General features: G+C 42.5%; 1 protein-coding gene across 2 annotated transcripts in view; it reads right to left on the bottom strand.

Moving 5' to 3' along the window:
* The window catches only part of glcci1a (glucocorticoid induced 1a), a 226,667-nt gene that overhangs the window by 35,299 nt on the left and 170,315 nt on the right, over nt 1-21,053 (bottom strand). For both annotated transcript variants that reach the window (XM_070881031.1, XM_070881030.1), the window contains exon 5: nt 10,922-11,074. In XM_070881031.1, coding sequence (XP_070737132.1) covers nt 10,922-11,074 — 153 coding nt within the window. The remainder of the gene's footprint in view (nt 1-10,921; nt 11,075-21,053) is intronic.

The raw sequence follows: 21,053 nt of genomic DNA on the forward strand, positions 1-21,053 counted from the left end.
TCTAAAGCAGACTAACATTTCCCTCTCTATCACAAGCAGCTCGATGACTTGTTAATGACCTTCAGAATGAGACCTTCTTACAACGGTTTATTTAAAGTGCTCATTTGAGTACATATGACTGCATTTTCCTTCAAGAGGCACTGGCTGTCCTTTTAAAAGTGTGCCGTTATAGTTTGTTCCATAGGATGCTCGCCCTTCTACAATTACATTTCCATAAGCAATGATCTGTACAACTAATTAATTGTTTGGTTTGTATCCAATACAAACAAACCTCGTTCATTTGTGGGATATGCTCTTATACAAGAAGCTACTAACTTCCAGTCAACAAGCAGTCTCTCAGAATAAGGGGGGAAAGATTTCAACCAAGAAATTTGATAAAATATAAAATGAAACTCATGACAAACAGTGCATGACAACAGTAGAAAAGTCCCCTTAGATGGAAACATCAGCCAGCCGATCTCGCTGAAACTCCATTTGGAATAGCAAAATTCAGCTCCTGTGAAACCAAGCACCAGCACTGTTTACATTTAAACTTTTACAATGGGCCCATGAACTCAGCACTCGGGTTACTATCTTTCTTACAAACACAACAGATCCTAAATCTGCACATTTCAAGTATACTGTGCAGAATGGAAATATGATAGTGGACTGCTTAAAACTGCCAGGGTAAACACAAATCTAAAATGGATGGAGTCCTACATCCCCACACACAGTGCCACTTGGGTACAGTGAAATTTCAGTGGCCTAGAAATTCGATTAGGCCGGGAAACAGCCAGTGCCACCGCAGGCCGAGATTAACGGCCGCCTGCAAAGAGAGCGCAGGCACCACCAGTATTTTGGTGCTGCCTGCTTATTTAAATTTTGGGCAGTAGTCTCAGCAGGAGAGCCAATGTAGTGTGGATGTAGCATCCCTGGAGTGAGGCAGTGTCTCTTAAAGCTAGTCTGCCATTTTAAAAAGCAATATTGATCCCTTAAAGTGGAACTGCCTTCGAAAATGAAAGAAAAATGTAAACAGGCAATCTTTAGCCCTTAAAAGTGCAACTGTCTTCTGGAAAAAAAAACATTAAAAATAATTCTGAAATGACAGTCTTCAGTTCTTAAAAGCTGAACTGCCTTCTGCATGTGAAAAATGGTAAAAGTGCTTCAGCACTAATAAAATGTATCAACAAGCCAGGGTAGGGGCACCCAGAGTCTCGCACGCAGCACTCCAGCTTTGTGCAGGGGGGTCAACACTGCAAGAGAGGTCCTCTTCCCACGGGGGCCAGGAGGCCCTCTAGAAAGGATGACGTGGGACCGGATCACGAGGATGTCACTGTCAGCAATGTCATCTCTAGGACATGGTCTCAGTGCCCAAAGAAGTTTCATGACCTCAGACCAATGGCCCCAATCAGCGAATGCATCTTCAAAAGCTGTCTCCTAAAAACTGCACCATCAGCCTTACACACTGCTCTTAGCACAACCCCCTCATCCCGCCCCCATCACTCACCTACCAACAATCAGTACAAAATAAGAGTCATACCATCCATTCCTAGCTTCACCTTGCCTCCTTGAAGGAGATGGTGCTAGCCATCCTTGGCAGGGGCATGGCTGAGCCTTTGCCAGCAGCGGGGCCGATAGGATACAAGATGCTGGTATCCTCATAGGTTATCTTCCTTCTCTCATCCCACAATATCTTCTGATTTACAAGGTTTGCATGGTGCAAGCATGCAGCTCTTGCCTTCCTACCACCCCCAAAACTCTACCCTTGTGCCTTCTTCATTTCAGACAACCAAGAAATGCAGCCTGCTCAGCCACTGGATGACCAAGAAGAGGAAGAGGAGAGTGAAGAAGAAAAAACACCCTCATTCGATTTGACACTCCCAGCCACCAGCTCCTCAAGATCGATCAGCAAGGCCACCTGCAGTGTCCCCCACTTAAGGTCAGTAGCCTTCCACCAGCCATGCTGCAGCCACTGGGGTAGCACTGTGTGACATCAGTAGGATAGGCAAAGGCACACACAAAACAGTCACAAAGGGAATGCAGAAGTGTGATTAGTTGATTTCTTGATGTCATATTGGATGCATTTATCGATAGAGTTGGATTTATTGACTTTGCCATCGTCAACCTCCCAGCAGCAGTACTCAGGTTTCCGTGTTAGGGAAAGTCACCTGACTGCTTGGAACACAGCAAATCTGGAGAAGGGGCACAAGCAAGAGAAAAAAATACATTTTATAATAACTAAATTTAAATGCAGTCAAGTTTGATCATTGAATATGCCATGATACCATGATTCAGCTGTACGCATTTTATGTTCCTCCACAACCTGCCAGTAAAAATTATTTTGAATTCAGTTTCAAACTGTTAATTTTTAATTCTGAAAAAATAGATTTTTTTTTGTTGTGAACTTTGTGGAGCTACAGGGTTTGATGAGTCTATTAATCTTAAGAAAAACAATTGGCAGTTATACTGCTACTTTCATGTTTCTGGGAAGAGGTTTCAGGTGCAGTGACCAGGGAGTGGCAGCATAACCCGCAAATCAGATGCTGGAACAAGGACATGTGAGTGAGAGACATTTCTCCCCTACCCCTGTTTTCTAGGGGGCTATCTCACATCATAGTAATTTACAGAATGCAGCCCAACTCCAGCTCAAAGGTACATTTAATTGGGTCCAGGTTTCCTGGAGTCTTTTAATATAACTGCAATGGAAGCTTTCTCTTGTTAGTAGAAAGCCAACACTCTTTTCTTTGAACGGAGTTCTGACGTGTGTCCAAGTACACATGCGTAAAGCTTTGTTATTGTGTTAGGGCTTGCTACGACCTGGTGGGATGCATAGCCAGCATTATATCCAATCTGATACACATTACAGACACCAATCTGTGATCGAGAGCTGCAGTATAACTGCCACCTAAGTATATATCAACCAAAAGGGTGTGTCATAATAAAAACAATTCAGTAAGTGCAACAAGCTGTTTGAAGAATTGTTAGATAAACAAACCAAATTCAGATTTCACCATCCATATGCAGTACTGAAGTCAGTCTTAGAAACAGACCATAATAAATCACTTCTCATTCACGTTAAAATAACTATTTGGAAACCAGAAGCTGTAAGATCAGACAAATGAAGCGAGACAAGGGGCCATGTTATTCACAAAACAACAGCTTTGTATCAAAAGCAAATTGACAGCCTTTCAACAGGCATTTTTATTTTAATGCCCAGCATCTTGTACACCACCACTTTGTCACCAAAATAATGCACATCGATAAATCAATGAAGCAGCAATCACCACATCGATAAATCAATGAAGCAGCAATAACCCTTGGTCAGAATCCCATATGCTATCTCTCCAAAGGGTGAGCCGGCAAAGCTGGTCTGCTGACAGACAGGCAGTCACACACCTGGACATGGTGGGACTGTCCAGGGAGAGCATCCAACTCAGCCTACGTCTTGGGTGCTTTTCCCACAAGCATTGCGGCACTATCGGCAGACATGAGGGAGGGCATGTCTCAGATTATCGGCCATGCCAATGACCATGCCCAATTGATGGTCTCGGCATTTGGCACTGCAGTCCCCAGTGTCACACCACCCAGACCAACATCACCTGTGAGTGATGAGGCCGAGCAGGTAAAAGACGTTCGGTGCAAGGATTGTTCTTTCGTTGTACTGTTGTTGTTGCTATATTATAAAAGTTTTCAAAGTTTCCCAATTCTGTTGTTATTAAAAGTTCAAAATAATGTTTAATAAATGTTATTACAGTTTCCAAATTACGTTTACAATGTTTAATAAATCTTATTCAAATTACTGTATGTTAAATAAATTATTTTGTTCACCTTAGCCATTCTTGTGTAGTGTCGCATTTGCAGAATAAGAGGGGGAATAGTCAACATGGTGGGATAGAGTGGGTAGGCAATGGTCAAACGTGCCGTTCACTGTTCATGCAAAGCGATGAATTATAAGCTGCTGACGCAAGGCTTTTGCAGTGATGAAAGCTCCATAAGGCCTTCTCTGTGGTGGTGCAGGGATGGGTTCATCGCCGGGCTCCTTGTCCTCCTCCGCATCCTCGTCCCCTCTCTCCTGAGGTGGTCCTGCAGTTCCCAGTGACAAATCCTGTTCCTTCATGACGGCTAAGTTGTGTACCATGCAGCACAACACAATGAACTCAGCGACCTGCTGAGGGGACTATTGCAGGGAGCCTCCAGAGTGGTCCAGGCATCGGAAGCGCTGCTTGGGCACTCCAATTGTCTTTTCGACAATGTTGCGTGTGGCTATATGGCTGTCATTATAGCAATGCTCATAGAAACATAGAAAATAGGTGCAGGAGTAGGCCATTCGGCCGTTCGAACCTGCACCACCATTCAATAAGATCATGGCTGATCATTCACCTCTGTACCCCTTTCCTGCTTTCTCTCCATACCCCTTAATCACTTTAACCGTAAGGGCCATATCTAACTCCCCCTTGAATATAACCAATGAACTGGCATCAACAACGCTCTGCTGTAGGGAATTCCACAGGTTAACAACTCTGAGTGAAGAAGTTTCTCCTCATCTCAGTCCTAAATGGATTACCTCTTATCCTTAGACAATGTCCCCTGGTTCTGGACTTCCCCAACATCGGGAACACTCTTCCTGCATCTAACCTGTCCAGTCCAGTCAGAATTTTATATGTTTCCATGAGATCCATTCTCACCCTTCTCAACTCCAGTGAATACAGGCCCAATCGATCCAGTCTCTCCTCATATGTCAGTCCTGCCATCCCGGGAATCAGTCTGGTGAAGCTTCGCTGCACTCCCTCAATAGCAAGAACGTCCTTCCTCAGATTAGGAGACCAAAACTGAACACAATATTCCAGGTGAGGCCTCACTAAGGCCCTGTACAACTGCAGTAAAACCTCCGTGCTCCTATACTCAAATCCCCTAAGCTATGAAGGCCAACATACCATTTGCCTTCTTCACTGCATGCTGTACCTGCATGCCAACTTTCAATGACTGATGAACCATGACACCCAGGTCTCGTTGCACCTCCCCTTTTCCTAATCTGCCACCATTCAGATAATATTCTGCCTTCGTGTTTTTGCCACCAAAGTGGATAACCTCACATTTATCCACATTATACTGCATCTGCCATGCATTTGCCCACTCACCTAACCTGTCCAAGTCACCCTGCAGCCTTTTAACGTCCTCCTCACAGCTCACACTGCCACCCAGCTTAGTGTCATCTGCAAACTTGGAGATATTACATTCAATTCCCTCATCCAAATCATTGATGTATATTGTAAATAGCTGGGGTCCCAGCACTGAACCCTGCGGTACCCCACTAGTCACTGCCTGCCATTCTGAAAAGGACCCGTTTATCCCAACTCTCTGCTTCCTGTCTGCCAACCAGTTCTCTATCCACGTCAGTACATTACCCACAATACCATGTGCTTTCATTTTGCACACCAATCTCTTGTGTGGGACCTTGTCAAAAGCCTTTTGAAAGTCCAAATACACCACATCCACCGGTTCTCCCCTGTCCACTCTACTAGTTACATCCTCAAAAAATTCTAGAAGATTTGTCAAGCAGGATTTCCCCTTCATAAATCCATGCTGACTTGGGCCGATCCCATCACTGCTTTCCAAATGTGCTGCTATTTCATCTTTAATAATTGATTCCAACATTTTCCCCACTACTGATGTCAAGCTAACTGGTCTATAATTACCCGTTTTCTCTCTCCCTCATTCCTTAAAAAGTGGTGTTACATTAGCTACCCTCCAATCCATAGGAACCGATCCAGAGTCGATAGACTGTTGGAAAATGATCACCAATGCATCCACTATTTCTAGGGCTACTTCCTTAAGTACTCTGGGATGCAGACTATCAGGCCCCGGGGATTTATTGGCCTTCAATCCCATCAATTTCCCCACCACCATTTCCCACCTAATAAGGATTTCCTTCAGTTCCTCCTTCTCACTAGACCCTCGGTCCCCTAGTATTTCCGGAAGGTTATTTGTGTTTTCCTTTGTGAAGACAGAACCAATGTATTTGTTCAACTGGTCTGCCATTTCTTTGTTCTCCATTATAAATTCACTTGAATCTGACTGCAAGGGACCTACGTTTGTTTTCACTAATCTTTTTCTTTTCACATATCTATAGAAGCTTTTACAGGCAGTTTTTATGTTCCCAGCAAGCTTCCTCTCATACTCTATTTTCCCCTCCTAATTAAACACTTTGTCCTCCCTCTGCTGGATTACAAAATTCTCCCAGTCCTCAGGTTTGCTGCTTTTTCTGGCCAATTTATATGCCTCTTCCTTGGATTTAACACTATCTTTAATTTCTCTTGTTAGCCACGGTCAAGTCACCTTCCCAGTTTTATTTTGACTCCAGACAGGAATGTACAATTGTTGAAGTTCATCCATATGATCTTTAAATGTTTGCCATTGCCTATCCACCGTCAACCCTTTAAGTATCACATGCCAGTCTAGTTGAGCCAATTCACGTCTCATACCATCGAAGTTACCTTTCCTTAAGTTCAGGACCCTCGTCTCTGAATTAACTGTGTCACTCTCCATCTTAAAGAATTCTACCATATTATGGTCACTCTACCCCAAGGGGCCTCGCACAACAAGATTGTTAATTAGTCCTTTCTCATTAGACATCACCCAGTCAAGGATGGCCAGCCCTCTAGTTGGTTCCTCGACATATTGGTCTAGAAAACCATCCCTAATACACTCCAGGAAATCCTTCTCCACCGCATTGCTACCAGTTTGGTTAGCCCAATCAATATGTAGATTAAAGTCGCCCATGATAACTGTTGTACCTTTATTGCAGGCATCCCCAATTTCTTGTTTGATGCTGTCCCCAACCTCATTACTACTGTTTGGTGGTCTGTACACAACTCCCACTAGCGCTTTCTGCCCTTTGGTATTCCGTAGCTCCACCCATATCGATTCCACATCATCCAAGCTAATGTCCTTCCTTACTATTGCATTAATTTCCTCTTTAACCAGCAACGCCACCCCCCACCTCCTTTTCCTTTCTGTCTATCCTTCCGAAATGTTGAATTCCCCTGGATGTTGAATTCCCAGCCTTGGTCACCCTGGAGCCATGTCTCCGTGATACCCGTTAACTTGTTAATTTGTCCACTTTATTCCAAATACTCCTCGCATTGAGGCATAGAGCCTTCAGGCTTGTCTTTTTAACACACTTTGCCCTTTAAAATTTTGCTGTAATGTGGCCCTTTTTGCTTTTTGCCTTGGGTTTCTCTGCCCTCCACTTTTACTTTTCTTCTTTCTATCTTTTGCTTCTGTCCCCATTCTACTTCCCTCTGTCTCCCTGCATAGCTTCCCATCCCCCTGCCATATTAGTTTAACTCCTCCCAAGCAGCACTAGCAAACACTTCCCCCTAGGACATTGGTTCCGGTCCTGCCCAGGTGCAGACCGTCCGATTTGTACTGGTCCCACTTCCCCCAGAACCGGTTCCAATGTCCCAGGAATTTGAATCCCTCCTCAAGCCACTTATTCAGCTGAGCTATAATGCGATTCCCACTTTGATTAGCACGTGGCACTGGTAGCAATCCTGAGATTACTACTTTTGAGGTCCTACTTTTTAATTTAGCTCCTAGCTCCCTAAATTCATAGACATAGAAACATTGTAGGACCTCATCCCGTTTTTTACCTATATCGTTGGTACCTATATGCACCACGACAACTGGCTGTTCACCCTCCTTCTTCAAAATGTCCTGCACCCACTCCTCGACATCCTTGACCCTTGCACCAAGGAGGCAACATACCATCCTGGAGTCTCAGTTGCGGCCGCAGAAACGTCTATCTATTCCCCTTACAATAGAATCCCCTACCACTATAGCTCTCCCACTCTTTTTCCTGCCCTCCTGTGCAGCAGAGCCACCCAGGGTGCCATGAACTTGGCTGCTGCTGCTCTCCTCTGATGAGTCATCCCCCTCAACAGTACCCAAAGCGGTGTATCTGTTTTGCAGGAGGATGACCGCAGGGGACCCTTGCACTACCTTCCTTCCACTGCTCTTCCTGTTGGTCACCCATCCCCTATCTGGCTGTGTACCCTTTACCTGCGGTGTGGCCAACTCACTAAACGTGCTATTCACGTCATTCTCAACATCGTGGATGCTCCAGAGCAAATGCACCCGCAGCTCCAGTGCCGCAACGCGGTCTGTCAGGTGCTGCAGGTGGATGCACTTCCCGCGCATGTAGTTGTCAGGGACACTGGAAGCGTCCCTGACTTGCCACACAGCACAGGAGGAGCATAACATGTGTCCGAGCTCCCCTGCCATTAACTTAATTTGGCAACAACAATTCTAAAAGATTACTTACTGAAAAAAAAGAGAAAACCTACTCACCAGTCACCAGCCAATCACTTACACCCTTGGCTGTGACATCACCTTTCGATTTCTTTCTACTTTTTAATCTCCCTGCTGCAGCTACACCGGCTGGCCACTTGTCGGCCTCACCATGCTGCCGCTCTGCCTCCAGACTCCCAAGCTGGTTGCTCCAGTGCTCTTGTAGGCCTCACCATGCTGCCGCTCCGCCTCCCGACTCCCTGCCGATTGCTCCGGTGCTCTTGTAGGCCTCACCACGCTGCCACTCTGCCTCCCAACTCCCTGCTGGTCACTCCGACGCTCCTGTTGGGCTTCATGTAGGCCTCACCATGCTGCCGCTCTGCCTCCCGACTCCCCTCGGCTTGTGTCAGAGGGTTCCGGAGGGGGGGGTCATGAGCCAGGTGGCGAGGCCGTAACCTTTGCCCCCAGCATCCAGCTCTGACCTTGTGGCTGACGCTTGAACAGGTATGAAGCACTGCTCTCATGCAAGATGAAAGCATCATGGATGCTTCCTGGAAATTGGACATTTACCGCCATGATATGCTGCGTATGGTCGCAGACAAGCTGTACTTTCAGTGAGTGCAATCCATTTCGGTTTCGGTAAACCTCCAGATCCTGAAAAGGTGCTCACAGGGCGATGTGCGTACAGTCAATGGCAGCCTGAACCTTAGGGCAGCCAGCAATTCGTGCAAAGCCTATAGCCCTCTCATCTGTGCCTCCATGTTCATTGGTAAGCTGATTAAGTCCTTCCTGCGTGCAAACCGTGCAGCAGTCACCTGGTGAATGCAGCGATGTGTAGGGAACTGTGAGATGGAGCATATGTCCCCTAATGATGTCTGAAAGGAGCAGGAGGCATAGAAGGCAAGTGCCGCAGTCACCTATATCTCGACGGGCCGTGCAGTCTTGTTGCCGCTGGTAGACTGTAGGTCTGCCTTTACGAGCTGGCATATCTCGTGAGCACCTCTTTTCGGAAGCGCAGCCTTCAAACACACTGTGCCGCAGACAGCTGCAGGTATGAGCGCTGTTGCCTGTAAACTCATGGGGGGTAAGGCCTCCTCCCCATATGTCTGCGAGCTCTTCGATTATGCTTAAAATGTTCTTGCATAAGCCTTCTTCCAGCTCAATGCTGCACAGAAAAAGCAGCCAGGAATAACTTCAGATATTTTAGCCCCCATTCTTTTAAATGTCCTTAAATATCCTTAAACATGACCTTGGAACTCACATAGAACTCAGTGTGTAAAACGCAGCCTTCCCTCCAAATCCTTTTATGCAATGAATTTCTGCTCCGTTTTTCGAGGTAGTGCCGTTGGCGTTGTGCTCTCCCTGGATCCGACCTGGTAAGACTTGATTTTTATCGGGCGTGTTTTTGGGCCAGCGATAAAAATGGCGATAATTGCCGAATTTTCCGTCGCCGGCGATAGCGCTGCGTTGCACGCTGATTAAAGTCATAAAAACGGCTAAAAAATGGGCCGCAGATCATTTTTCATGCTGGCGCAAAACCGCTGCCAAATTTTCCACCCGGTGCTGAATTTTGTGCAACTTGTTTAGTGCCAAAAAAAATGTCTTTTTCAGCTTTGCCATGGTGCTAAACGGGTGCAGACCTGCCGAATTTCTTACCCAAAGGATTTTGAAAGTTTACATAAAATTGACATTATGAAAAAATTGAATAGGAAATGCAAAATAGAAGCCAAAACAGAATTTTTTTTTTAATAAACTTTCCTGTGCTTAATACACACCTCCCATCAGAATTCAGTATTTTCCATTTTCACCAGAGTCCTGTTACCTGGGCAAAAGTTCATGACCTTTCTAATTTCTGAATGCATCTCTTATCTGGCTATGTATTTAACAGAGAATTCAAAGTTCGTGTGGAGAAGTCCACCAACTATGACACCAAAGTTAAATGCGGAGGGAAACTTTCCACATGAACGACGAGTCATTAATTAATTTGCTTACCCAGAAGTCTTTGTAGAGAAAAGAACATGTCATGGTAACCCAAACAGATTAAATAAATGGCCAGTAATGAGATCAGAGCAAAAACAAGCACCTGAAAAACATTCACACTAATTTAAAAAACAAAAGATGAGTGATGTAATCACTGGGATTTAATGCCACTATGAAGGTTGTAACAGGATCCGGGTACTTGCAGAAAAACGGAATTCATCTGTGCAAAAGACTATCTTAATTATCTGGCTACTGTCCAGCTTAACACATGGGTCTTTGAATCTTATGGTAGAAAGTGTTGCTACAACTTAGTCAGCACTGACACATAATCTATGCTTCTCAGGGAAACAAGGATATGCAAAACCAGTGCCACGGTGGGACTCAGCATCCAAAAGCCCTTCACGAAATGATTCACCTGTAGCATAGTCAACCTTTCGAATTTATAATAAAAATAGAACATTTTAGAAGCGCAGAGCAATTCAGTTAAAAAAGTGTACGGTGAGACTCATGAAATGAGGTTCTGTTGAAAGGCTCCATCTGCAGATGCTGATGACCTCTTGTGCATTTCCAATAATTTGTTTTTCTCTTTATAATCATAACCTAGTTTATACACATCAGCATTCATCATTGCTATGTAAATACACTTACAATAAAAGGCTGAGTCTGCACATACCCTTGATAGTTCTTCCTTTTCTCCATTATCTTTAATAAACATTCTTTCTATTTCTTGATTTATGCCTTCAACACTGTTCTGGACCCGTGAAATTGCAGATTTCGAAACTGTAATGTTTGATGCTGGACCTGGAATGAATCTTGCTGCAGAGGCCTACAAAGAAGAAAAACATTTTGAAAAGGATTTAAGAATACGAGCATTGGCATTCACAACAGTAATGGTGCATTTCTACAAACAAGAAATAAAGCTGAGGTTATGTAAATCAGACACAATACATTAATGGGACAGAGTCCAGCACCATTTGTGAAATGTAATATATTTCTGTACCAGCATCATGTGGACAAATACTGATAAAAGTACTTGTACATTCTGAGGATACTAGACAATTGTGGCACTAAGTAGATTCTGAAGATACTAGACAATTGTGGCACTAAATGCTCAGACTGCCTCTACCAGTGCCTAAAGGTTGGAGGTTCACACCAGGGAATTTCCCCAAATGATGAATTCCCTATCTTGGCTGTAACACCTGGCACAGGTGAGAGAGAAAAGAGGAGCATCACTGAGCAGAAGATTTGTCTTTTAAATGGCGGTACATATGTTATCATAGGTCTCTCCCACACACCTAATGGCCAAGCTTAAAAGCTGCATAAGCAGAAGTTTGTGAGCAGGGCAGCTGCATCTCTGCTGTGTCAATCCAGAGCTGTTGCAAGTGTATTTAAAAGAATGTGTGGAAAAGTAAGACAGGAAGGAAAGGAGGAGAAAAATAATCAATAGCAAACAGTGCATACAACTGAAAGTAAAAAAAAAAAAATCACCATTACCCAGAATTGTGATGGTACTGTACAATATAAAACATAATATTTCTAATTTCCAATGGCATATACACATAACCATCTTTGGATGTCCTTGAATTATGTTAGATTATTCCCATTAGTGTAATAATATCATCCAACAAGGATACCAGGAGGTATCGGTGATCAAGCATACAATAATGGTATTGATGTAGGCAATCCACTTAAAATCTGTTCTTAGCAATAAACTAGAAATTTAGCGCACATCAAAGAATCTGTAATATTACCAACACTGACTTCAGGCATTTTCACCAACTGTTCTGAGCATTTAATTAGGTCCCTAGAGTTACGTCATAACAGTAAATGTCAAATTACATTGTCATCTCCATGCTAAAAACATAAATCATACTGTGGAAAAAAACTGCACTAAGCTTTTACAGTGCTTCAGATGCAGATTTCAGCTATTTATACCAAAACATTCAGATACATTTCAAATGCTCAATATTGACAATAAAAGTGGAATAAATATGATGAAAAGAAAAAAGTAACTGCAGTTCTGATAATGGGTCTTAGCCAAAATGTTGACCTGGCTTTCCATGTCAGATACTCCTAAGGCTAATTGCTTGTGAATAAAGAATACTTGCAATGTGAGATTCTTAACTTTTCCCAGTCAGCTTTAAAAAATGTCTACTTGTAAAACAAAAATTTGAGAAATGTATTGAATCGTGGAATAAACCCCAAAACAATTTTGTACAGAATTTTTAGTAACAGAACAGCTGATGCCATTATAAATGATGTTATATAGCTCAAGTACTTGCTGACCAAAGTGAATGTCTGTATGTGACTGGGCACCTCTGAGGACACAAAGCACAGCAGACTGCAGTAATGGAACATCAACTACACATATGTTGAAGAAACAGATGGAAAATGTGATCACCATTTGAAGGACTACAGTAGCATTTTTCCATCAAATGTAAACAATCACTCTGCTCGCAACCTTCAAATGTTTTGTTGAATTGTTAAGATACACAAGATACATACCACACCTTTTCCCACCGATCAAACAGAGGAAGGGTCCTATGCAGGAAATAAGCTCACACCACAAAGCTAGCTATCTTACCTTCCTTGTTACCTCCCTCCAGAACTTAAAAAGCCTCCAAAAACACATTTCTTCAACCATGCTTTTGCTGTTGACTTGCTAAAAATATTCCTTTTTATGTTCAGCGCCCACCTCCCCGTTCTGTGTCGTATTTGGATGTTTTTATGCAAAGAGCGTTATGAATGCAAGAAATATGTGGTTGTAGCACAAAATCCAAGTAAGTGACATTATCCTGGTCTTTTAATCTCATTCTGCTTATTTTTTTTCCTTTTGTTAAGTCAGAGGTCTTCAAATTGGGACGTTAGACACAGACAACTGCAAGGTCATCAAATTTCTGTATTTATTGACTTATTAGCACGTTATTTCTCTTGCTGTGTATTAATTATTTTAAATTCAATTTTCTGCAATGATGGTGTGATTTTCCTTTGGGTTGCTAATACCATCTTTGAGAAGTTAGGCCACAGGAGTCGGAGTGCAGCAATATTAGTAGGAAGTCAGCATATATCAAGTTTGAAAACCTCAGCTTTAAGTCAACAGGCGACCTATTCCAAATGTTCTGGTAATTGAAGTCTAACAAAGCTCTAGCTGATGCACAAGAACCAACTAGGATTCACTGACTTTCCATCCAAAGAAGCAATCATATTGTTAAATATATTACTTTTATTTTTATCCAACATTATGAACACCAAGATTATGGCACAATGCGGGTTTGCATCCGATTACCCAGGTACCAGTTAGAGAGAAACAAGAGGATAGAGGGAATGAGGCTCCTGGAATCAATCCCAGACAATCAATCTAGTGTTCAACTTTTTGGTGATAGTCATATCAATGAATTAGCATAAAACACTGTTTCTTGGTCAACTCTTCCTGGATTTAATATGCAGCTTCCAGGATGCTATAAGAATTTCTGATCAGTTTCAAAATTCTACCAAGATTTTTAAAGAGAGAAATATATTTTACTAAAATTAAAGTTGCAGTATGATGCTCAGCACATTGGGGCCATGACTCATTGTGGCACGGAATGGTGGGATAAGGATTCATGGAAATAACTCCTCGCAGGAAAATTTTCTGAAAAAAATAAAATGAGTTTTGACATATCTATAATTTCCCACAGCCTAAAAAGCAATTTAAAATCTATTATTACTTCCATAGTATTTTTCCATGAGATCAGCCATCAACTATTTTGAAGGCTGAATCATGTGTACTGCGTTAGAATCTGAAAGAACTACAACAGAAGGTCCTGCAATGGCCTTATCAAGCATTTCTATGAAAAAATACAACTCTAATTTACTTTCAAAGAGAAACAGAGTTCTTGGAGCTGCGGTTAAGCACGGAAATGTCTCGTTGGGCATCTAGTCTTAGAAATATGGCCTCAATCAAAAAGCCAGCTGCTAAGTGGTATGTTTGAAGTTTATAAATTTATACACGTGTAGTATGTTCAAATACTCAAGGATAAGACCTTTATGGTTTTGGGTCTTGTGTTATTTCTTTTAAACTTTTCAGCTTCTTATAGATGAGCCACAACATGACCAGATGACCAAGAGTATCTTCATATGCCCAGGATAACATACAGAAAACATCAGTTAATTATTTCAGCTACTAGAATGATCTTATACCTCCACAGTATCTTTCACCTGTCTACGAAAGCTACAGAGCATCACAACATCAGACCTTGTTTTTGAAATTTATCAGTAAACTGATCAATATAGTAATACGACAATGGCTTGGAGTTCGGCCTCAGTGTTCGCAGACGCAAGCATCGTCTGTATACTGTAATTCAATTACGGAGGATGGGGCGACCTTAGATCTGGCCTGGAGGCAGCGGATGTTGAACAGATTGTCATTTGTCCTGTAATTTAGCTCCACTCCAGCGAGGAGCTTGCTGAGGGCGAGATGGAGCATTGCAGCAAGGAAGATTGAGAAGAGCGTTGGGGCGATGATACAGCCTTGCTTGACTCCGGTCCGAACGTGGACTGGGTCTGTGGTGGATCCGTTGGTCAGGATCGCAGCTTGCATGTCATCGTGGAGCAGACAGAGGTTGATGACAAACTTTTGAGGGCAGCCGAATCTGAGGAGTACGCTCCATAATCCCTCACGGTGGCAGTGTCGAAGGCCTTTGTGAGGTCAAAGGCGGCCATGTACAAGGGTTGGTACTGTTTCCTGCATTTCTCAGCAAGCGAGCCCCAGGTGGACAGAGAGGGGCAAAGGGGCATCGTTTAAGAATAAGGGGTCGCCCATTTAAAACTGAGATGAGGAGGAATTTTTTCTCTGAGGATTGTAAATCTATGGAATTCTTTGCTCCAGAGAGCTGTGGAGGCTGGGTCATTGAATATATTTAAGGCGGAAAGACAAACAGATTTTTGAGTGATAAGGGTTATGGGGAGCAGGCAGGGAAGTGGAGTTGAGCCCATGATCAGATCAGCCATGATCTTATTGAATGGCAGAGCAGCCTCGAGGGGCCAAATGGCCTACTCCTGCTCCTATTTCTTATGTTATGAAATGCTTCAAGGACACCCTCAAAGTCTCCTTGAAAAAGTGCAACATCTCCACCAACACCTGGGAATCCCTGGCCCAAGACCTCTCAAAATGGAGGACAAGCATCCGGGAAGGCGCTGAACACCTCGAGTCTCTTCGCCAAGAGCAAGCTGAAGCCAAGCGTCGACAGTGGAAGGAGTGCGTGGCAACTCAAGCACCCCACCCACCCGTTCCTTCAACCACCATCTGCTCCACCTGTGACAGAGACTGTAAGTCCTGCACTGGAGTTTTCAGTCACCTGAGAACTCATTATTAGTGTGGAAGCAAGTCATCCTCTGAGGGACTACCTAAGATAGTAATACATTTACAGTAGAAATACTATTCAGCTCCTCGAAAGGGTAACAACTAACCACAATCTTCATATCGAATTAATATATAGTGATGTTATTATATTTTTCACCACTGCATCAATCACACTGACCTGATTGAAGATTTCCAACCAAATCTCCAATTTAAAAAAAATCTACTGACTTTAAATACCCCTGAAACGATTGCGAGGGCTCCTTTTTAAATAACCAAGTCACCTCAAAAAGGAGCTTTCAGCAGTACAGGTAACTGAACCAAACAGCCATGTTTATATTGGAATTAAGTAGCTTGACTCCTCTCTCAATCAAACCTCAACATTTGTATTCATTTAGGTGGGGATATGGAACTTAGCTCTTGCTGGCTTTTATACTCCACATGTATTGGGATTGAATTTAAAGGGGCAGGCCAAAAATATTTAATTTCTGTCACAAAAAAGTGTACTGCTTTTTCCTGAGTATTTATAGAATGTTACAGCTCATTTGACCCACCAAATCTACACCAATGTTTTCTCAAGGAGTCTGCTCACTTTCAGTATCCCTTAATATTCCTCTGTTTCAAAGAACTATCTAATTTCCTTTGAAAAGAATTTATGAAGACTGTAACAAGATCATGGCAGAGAATTTCACATTCTAACCACCCTCTGATCATTTTGCAATAACTACTGTTGGAAAGGAGTACGTGTGAATGTCAAGCAAGACAGGATAGGACTCAATGTTTTGTCCTGCACAACCATATATAGGTTGTCAAATTTCATTGTCCAGGCTCACTTACACAGAAAATCTTTCAGAGAGCAGTGGGTGTTCGTGGAATATACCGCATGATGAATCAATACTTTGAGGCAAAAGAAAGATTGATATGGAATCTGACTAGTATAGATTGTCATTTTCTTCTTTGTTCTCTTTGTTCACATTAAATAGTAGATCTTCTGCATCTTCAACCGTAGTGAGGTACCTGGCTTCATCCAAATGTAGATCCATAGGTAGAGTGTCTGTAATGTTTTGATCCATGTTCTTGGGAGCACGTTACCTAGATGTGGGTGAGAATTCGGAAAATCTATCTTCATATGATTATACCCTGGTCATTTCTTTCACCTTCAGGTTGGAAAAGACAGGAATAAAAGTTTGCAATACACATGGCCTCAATAATTTAGGAAAATTTGTAGCAGCTCTGGTGATATGAAAATTTTAACTTTTAGAGTGACCACTTGAACCCCAAATGCAGTGATGAATGAAGTGGTAAAATAATCAGGGCATTGACTTCTGCTTTCATAAAATATTATTGGATGCTTAAATCATTAATAGCTATATCAACAGCAATATATGACAAACTAATTTGTAACCAAGTAAAAATATGAAGAATCCCAAAAGATAACACTTATTTTGAAAACTACAAGTTAGATTTCTTTGCAACTTATATTTCCATACTAACCTTTATGAAAGTAATTGGTCAGACTGCCTGAAGTGATCTTTTAGTTGAAATAAGCCAAGATATTAAAGTACTTATGAGGCTAAAAGTACAAGAATGTACAAGTGAGCACAACATGGTGTTAAAAGAAAAAGTAATTTATAGGTGCTAAAGGAAGAGATAAAGAAGATAAAGATAAAGGAAAAAGTAGCCAATGCCCACAGGGTCTCATTCCACCACTGCACATTCCCTCCAGTATCTCGCTCAAATGGACATTCTTCACACATGAGCCTAGACAGTTATGTTGGCAAGCTTTTTCATTGAGGGAATGGGGTTGGGGAGAAAGAAACTACATTTGAGCGTGACTGTGTCCTTAACCCTTGGTGAGGCACAGTATGGCATTACATATCCCAGGCATTTATGTGCAACATTGTTTGCTTGTCAAGGACCACAGCAAAATGCCAGTTTCTGAGCAAGAATAATTCACATGCCTTATAATCAAGACAAAGCCTTTATTTCTCACTCGCCAAGGAATGCTGTTGCCAACTACAGTGCCCCATGACTAAGACCGCCAACCCACCACTGGAAACTGAAAGGGCCAGAGAGCTGTCCACATCCTGGGGAATGTACATTTATTTATAAAATCATTACAGCACAGAAAGGTGGCAATTGGCTCTGTGTTGCTGCTAGCTCTTCAACTGGAATTATCCACTGGAACAACTTGCATTTATATAAATTTTAGCATAGAAAAATACCCCAAGACGCATCACCAAGCTGCAACCAAAGAAATTAATTCCAGGCCAAAGAAAGAAAAATTAGGAGTGGTGACCAAAAGCTTGGTCAAAGAGGTGGATTTGAAGGAGGATCATAAAGGAGGAAAGGGAAGTGGAGAGACAAAGGGGTTTTGGAAAGGAATTCTAGAGTGTAGAGATTAGATAACTGGCTGACGAAATGTCTACCAATGCTGGGGCAAAGAGGGGAATGCACAACCCATCAAAATCTTAACAGAGAGTTTGGGGAGTAGAGGTTTATAGAGATAGGAAGCATGAGCCATGAAGGGATTAAAACACAATGGTGAGGATTTTAATTGAGATGTTGTGAGACTAGGAGCCAATGCAGATCAGCAAGGACAGGATGATGGGTGAGCAGGATCTGGTGTAGGATAGGATACAGGCAGAAGAGTTTTGGATGAGCTTAAGTTTACAGAAGTTGGAGGATGGGAGGTAAGCCAGGAGAGCATTGGAATAGTCAAGTCTAAAGATGACAAAGGCATGGATGAGGGCATCAGGGACAGAATGGTTGAGGTGGGCAATATTACACAGAGTTCAAAGTAGGAGGTCTTGGAGGTGGAGAGGATATGGGGTTGAATCGGACACCAAGGTTAGAACGGGGATTGAATCAGTGATAAGGGTACAGAGGTTGTGATGGAGGCCAAGGACAATGCCTGCAGTCTTCCAAATGTTTATTGGGAGGAAATTGTGGCTCATCCAAGACTGGATGCCAGACAACTAGCTTGACAACAAAGAGGCTCTAAAGGCATTGAGTGAGGTGGTGGCAGCATAGAGCTGGGTGTAATTCCAAATCTTCTTTTCAAATACATATCCGGTTCTCTTTTAAATTATGCTTATAGCCTCTGTCTCCATAGCCACTAATGGTGAAGCAATTTGTTTTCTTATAACCTTTTGTAATTTTTTTCCTAACTTCTGCTTTAGTTTTTTTTAGTGATAATCCTCAATCTGTACCCAATTGTTACTGATTCATCAACTAGTAAAAGCTATCCTCAAAACTTTTCATAATTTTGTAAATCTCTCGGTTCCCTCCCCGCCTCCATTATCCTTTTGTCTCCAGTTAAAAAAAATCTAATTTTTAAGCTTTTCTTCATTAAATACAGCATTTGTTCCTTTTTATGGACCAGAATTTGCAGTAGTATTAAGGATGACACTGTCACTGTTTGCTGCTATTACTGGGTAAAACTGACAACAATTACTGCCGTCCGCACATGCGCAGTGAAACGCAGAAATCCGGAAGTTGCTGTCAAAGATACCCAGCTCCTCCACAGGGTGTGCTTTTGCAGTCTTTGCCGATGGAATCTGCATAGAAATCATTGTTAGGCGTGAATTTAAACTAATTACCCATTAATCTCGCTCTAAAGACAGATGAAAAAGTTAAGCCTTGTTCAATCTGGAGTAGCCAGGGACGGATTAAAGGTGCCTCGGGCTCTGAGCAGTACCCCAGCCAGGGGCCCCCCGACTCGCATTCACATCAGCAGTAAATTACATTAGTGAACTAAGTCACAGGGCACTATACTGAGTGTGCATCAGGTCAAGGTCAGGTCTATATCTCAGGTTATGTTCTCATTGATACTATGACGACACTCATTTAATATCTTATGATGTTTCCAAACAATCAAACAGATACCTTGATGAAACCCTGTATAAACAGTAAACAATTTTTTTTAAATCCTTACATTTTGAAACTAAATTGACAATGACAATTTAGAACAAGACAGCGCAATTTTTTTGGAAGACCATCATTTGTCATTTACATTCCATTTCCTCGACAGAGGTAACTACAAGTATAACATTACATTGGTCTTTTCCTAGATTTTTGTCGGCTAAACTCGTCAATGATTTTCGCAAAGTCAAGTCCTCTCAGTACTTTGTTTCTGATGGTCATGATTGAGTTATTTCAGTGTTAGAAAAGGTTTGGGCGAGGGGGTGTGCATGGAGGAATTGATACATTCTCAGCTCTGCTGACTTAGTTTGTTTGACACAAGCTCTGTTGAGGATGCCACCAAGCTAGAAAACTGGATGAATTCACTTTCAATCATAGATTCCAGATCTTTGCGATAGGAGCGGGCAAGATTTGTTGCGACTTGCTTGATCTCATGAGTCGAGAGAGTGGCTAGCTTGGACAGGAATCCAAACTTAGTTGATTTCCTTGTATGCTTCAAGACGGCGTTTCAAGGTACTGATTAGTTGATCAATGATGACAAGGAACACTTCAGTTTTGAATTTCTCCTTGGGTGTCAGCACAGTGTTTTCAGCATCTCCATCACCATAGCGACGGTTGCGTACCTGGACACGCCTCTGAGCTGAATTGTACTCGTTGTGGCCACACAATTTAATCCCCAAGCCTTCAAAGTCCTCAAACGCTGCCCGCTGGGTCTTGATAAAAATCGCTATGGGACTCGAGTAAGGACACCATGACATTCAGATTCAAGCCGGTCTCTTGAAATGAGAGATTGGTCAGGTGAAAGCGCTTCAAGACAGTGTTCCAAATAACAATGAGAATAGCTGAATCCAGTTCGCCCAGTTTGTCAAGGATCAACTGAGCTTCATTTCGGCATTCAACTTTCTGTTCCACGTCAGTTGCCAGACATTCCAACACTTCTCATATGGGAGTGTAACCTTTGAGCAGTGCTGACACTGCTTTATACCTTGCTGACCATCGAGTAACAGAAAGCTGTTTGATGACAGACAGTCCTAAAGGCTTTAGTTTTTCATAAAGCAGTCGCCAGCGATACGTCGATGCAGAGAGAACAGTGTATAACTTTTGTACAATATCAAAAAATCTGACGATCACTGGGCTGCATTCGGCACTGTTTTTCCCCACAAGGTTGAGTGACTGCGCTGTACATGTTATAAACATCGCATTTGGGCATTGCTCTTTGATGATAGTTTGGACACCAATGTATTTTCCACTTATATTTGAAGCATTATAAGATTGTCCTTGACAATTTTGTATGTCGATCCCGTTCCCATCCAGGAAGGCCAGTGTTATTTCTGCTATTTCTTGTCCAGTATGACCGATTATCGGCAAGAACTTTAGGAATCTTTCCTCAGTTGGTAGAACATAATGGACGACAATTCAGCTGATCTGAATGTGTGACATCTGGCGTTGAATCAACAGATATTGAATAGAACTTCGCTGATTTCAATTCCTGGATAATCGTCTCAAGTACTTTGCCACCCATCAGACGAATCAGTTCTTCACA

This window comes from Pristiophorus japonicus, chromosome 5, assembly GCF_044704955.1.
Source record: "Pristiophorus japonicus isolate sPriJap1 chromosome 5, sPriJap1.hap1, whole genome shotgun sequence".
NCBI lineage: Eukaryota > Metazoa > Chordata > Chondrichthyes > Pristiophoridae > Pristiophorus > Pristiophorus japonicus.